At 51.4% G+C, this 1263-nt stretch overlaps 2 protein-coding genes across 2 annotated transcripts; both read right to left on the minus strand.

The window, feature by feature from the left end:
* Positions 1–491: 491 nt before the first annotated feature.
* GNI_231230 (hypothetical protein) lies at positions 492–818 on the minus strand (the record flags this gene model as incomplete). The annotated part of the gene is made up of 1 exon (XM_011135668.1): positions 492–818. One exon carries the CDS (start codon positions 816–818, stop codon positions 492–494), a length of 327 nt encoding a protein of 108 aa, XP_011133970.1.
* A 22-nt stretch (positions 819–840) lies between these two features.
* GNI_231240 (hypothetical protein) lies at positions 841–1107 on the minus strand (the record flags this gene model as incomplete). The annotated part of the gene is made up of 1 exon (XM_011135669.1): positions 841–1107. One exon carries the CDS (start codon positions 1105–1107, stop codon positions 841–843), a length of 267 nt encoding a protein of 88 aa, XP_011133971.1.
* Between the last annotated feature and the right edge of the window lie 156 nt (positions 1108–1263).

Consider the following 1263-nt stretch of genomic DNA (forward strand, 5'->3'; position numbering starts at 1 on the left):
AACCAACCATAAGCTGCTGCCATTCGCTGTGATGCCTGAGGGGCCTGGGCTCAATCACCACAGCAGTCGTGGTCCACATCGCGCACTTCTATCTCACACTTGGGTTCTGTCCAAAACTGAGAACCTGAAATTGTTACCGCCTCACGCCCCAACAGCGGAAGAGTGCCCGCACTCGCTATTATCACTAGCGGGTTCTGTCCAAAACTGACCATCTGCAATTGTCACCGCCTCAATCACCAGTGGTCCCTGGCTCTGTCATTACGGTGGTTGGCGTAAACGTGGCACCTGATTGTGGCCGTGGCGGCTCGTAAATTACCATATGTTGGTTATCCGGCACCCGTTCACCATTCCGGTGCACGGCAATAGGCGTCGGGCAATCGTCATCGTCGGAAACACACTCGTCCACACTCTCCGATGTGTCAGATTCCTCCACTTCGAGGTCGTCTACTTCAATAACCCAGCAAAGCTGGTCTGTGAAGGACTCTTCCCATTCATCGTAAGACTACTGCTTTTGTGGACTGTCTCCACCTCATGCGCACCGCGCCATCGTTGCCGCGTGGAGGCAAAACCACACTTCCATCCGCTGTGAGTAATACCACCACACTCTCCATAGTCAGTTGCAACAAAATCTTCTTCCGCGAAATCGGCTCGTTGATTAGTAGCACCCTGACAGTGTAAATACACGCCCTGAGATACGACATCTCTCCATTCATAAACGAAGCTATTTCCTTCGTAAGATCGAAACGCTCCGCTGAGCGGAGGAGCTCGTTCCACTTAGTGGTGTCGTGCTTGATGCCCTTCTGATGGCTGTACTCCATCTTTTTAAAGTCTCTAGCAGCGTCACGGATAAGATTGCAAATCGGCTCCGCAACCGCAGTAATTAGCGACCGCATACAGAATGGACCGCGCACGCGAAGGCCCAAAGTTTAACTGCGTTATCAACTCGATCATCTTGTTAGCACCTTCCTCGGTAGCCAGGCACGCCATAAATGCCTCCTCTGACTTAGCATCCATCAAATCAGCCGCAACCTGGATTTGGTACAGAACGTCCTTGTGTTGATAGCAATCGACTGTGATCTTCGCATGTTTGAATTTATACGCAGTCATCGTGGTTAAAAAAACAACACAACCGCCTTCTGCGCCAAAACGGAGGCCCAGTCGCACACGCGAGCGCCCAAAGGTTTACTTCGCTGTCAAGTTGGTAGTGGTAGTAGAATCTTCCTAGGTCGCCAACTAAGGACGACGAACCAAACCCCCTCAATA

Source organism: Gregarina niphandrodes (genome assembly GCF_000223845.1).
Source record: "Gregarina niphandrodes unplaced genomic scaffold scaffold00258, whole genome shotgun sequence".
Lineage (NCBI taxonomy): Eukaryota > Apicomplexa > Conoidasida > Eugregarinorida > Gregarinidae > Gregarina > Gregarina niphandrodes.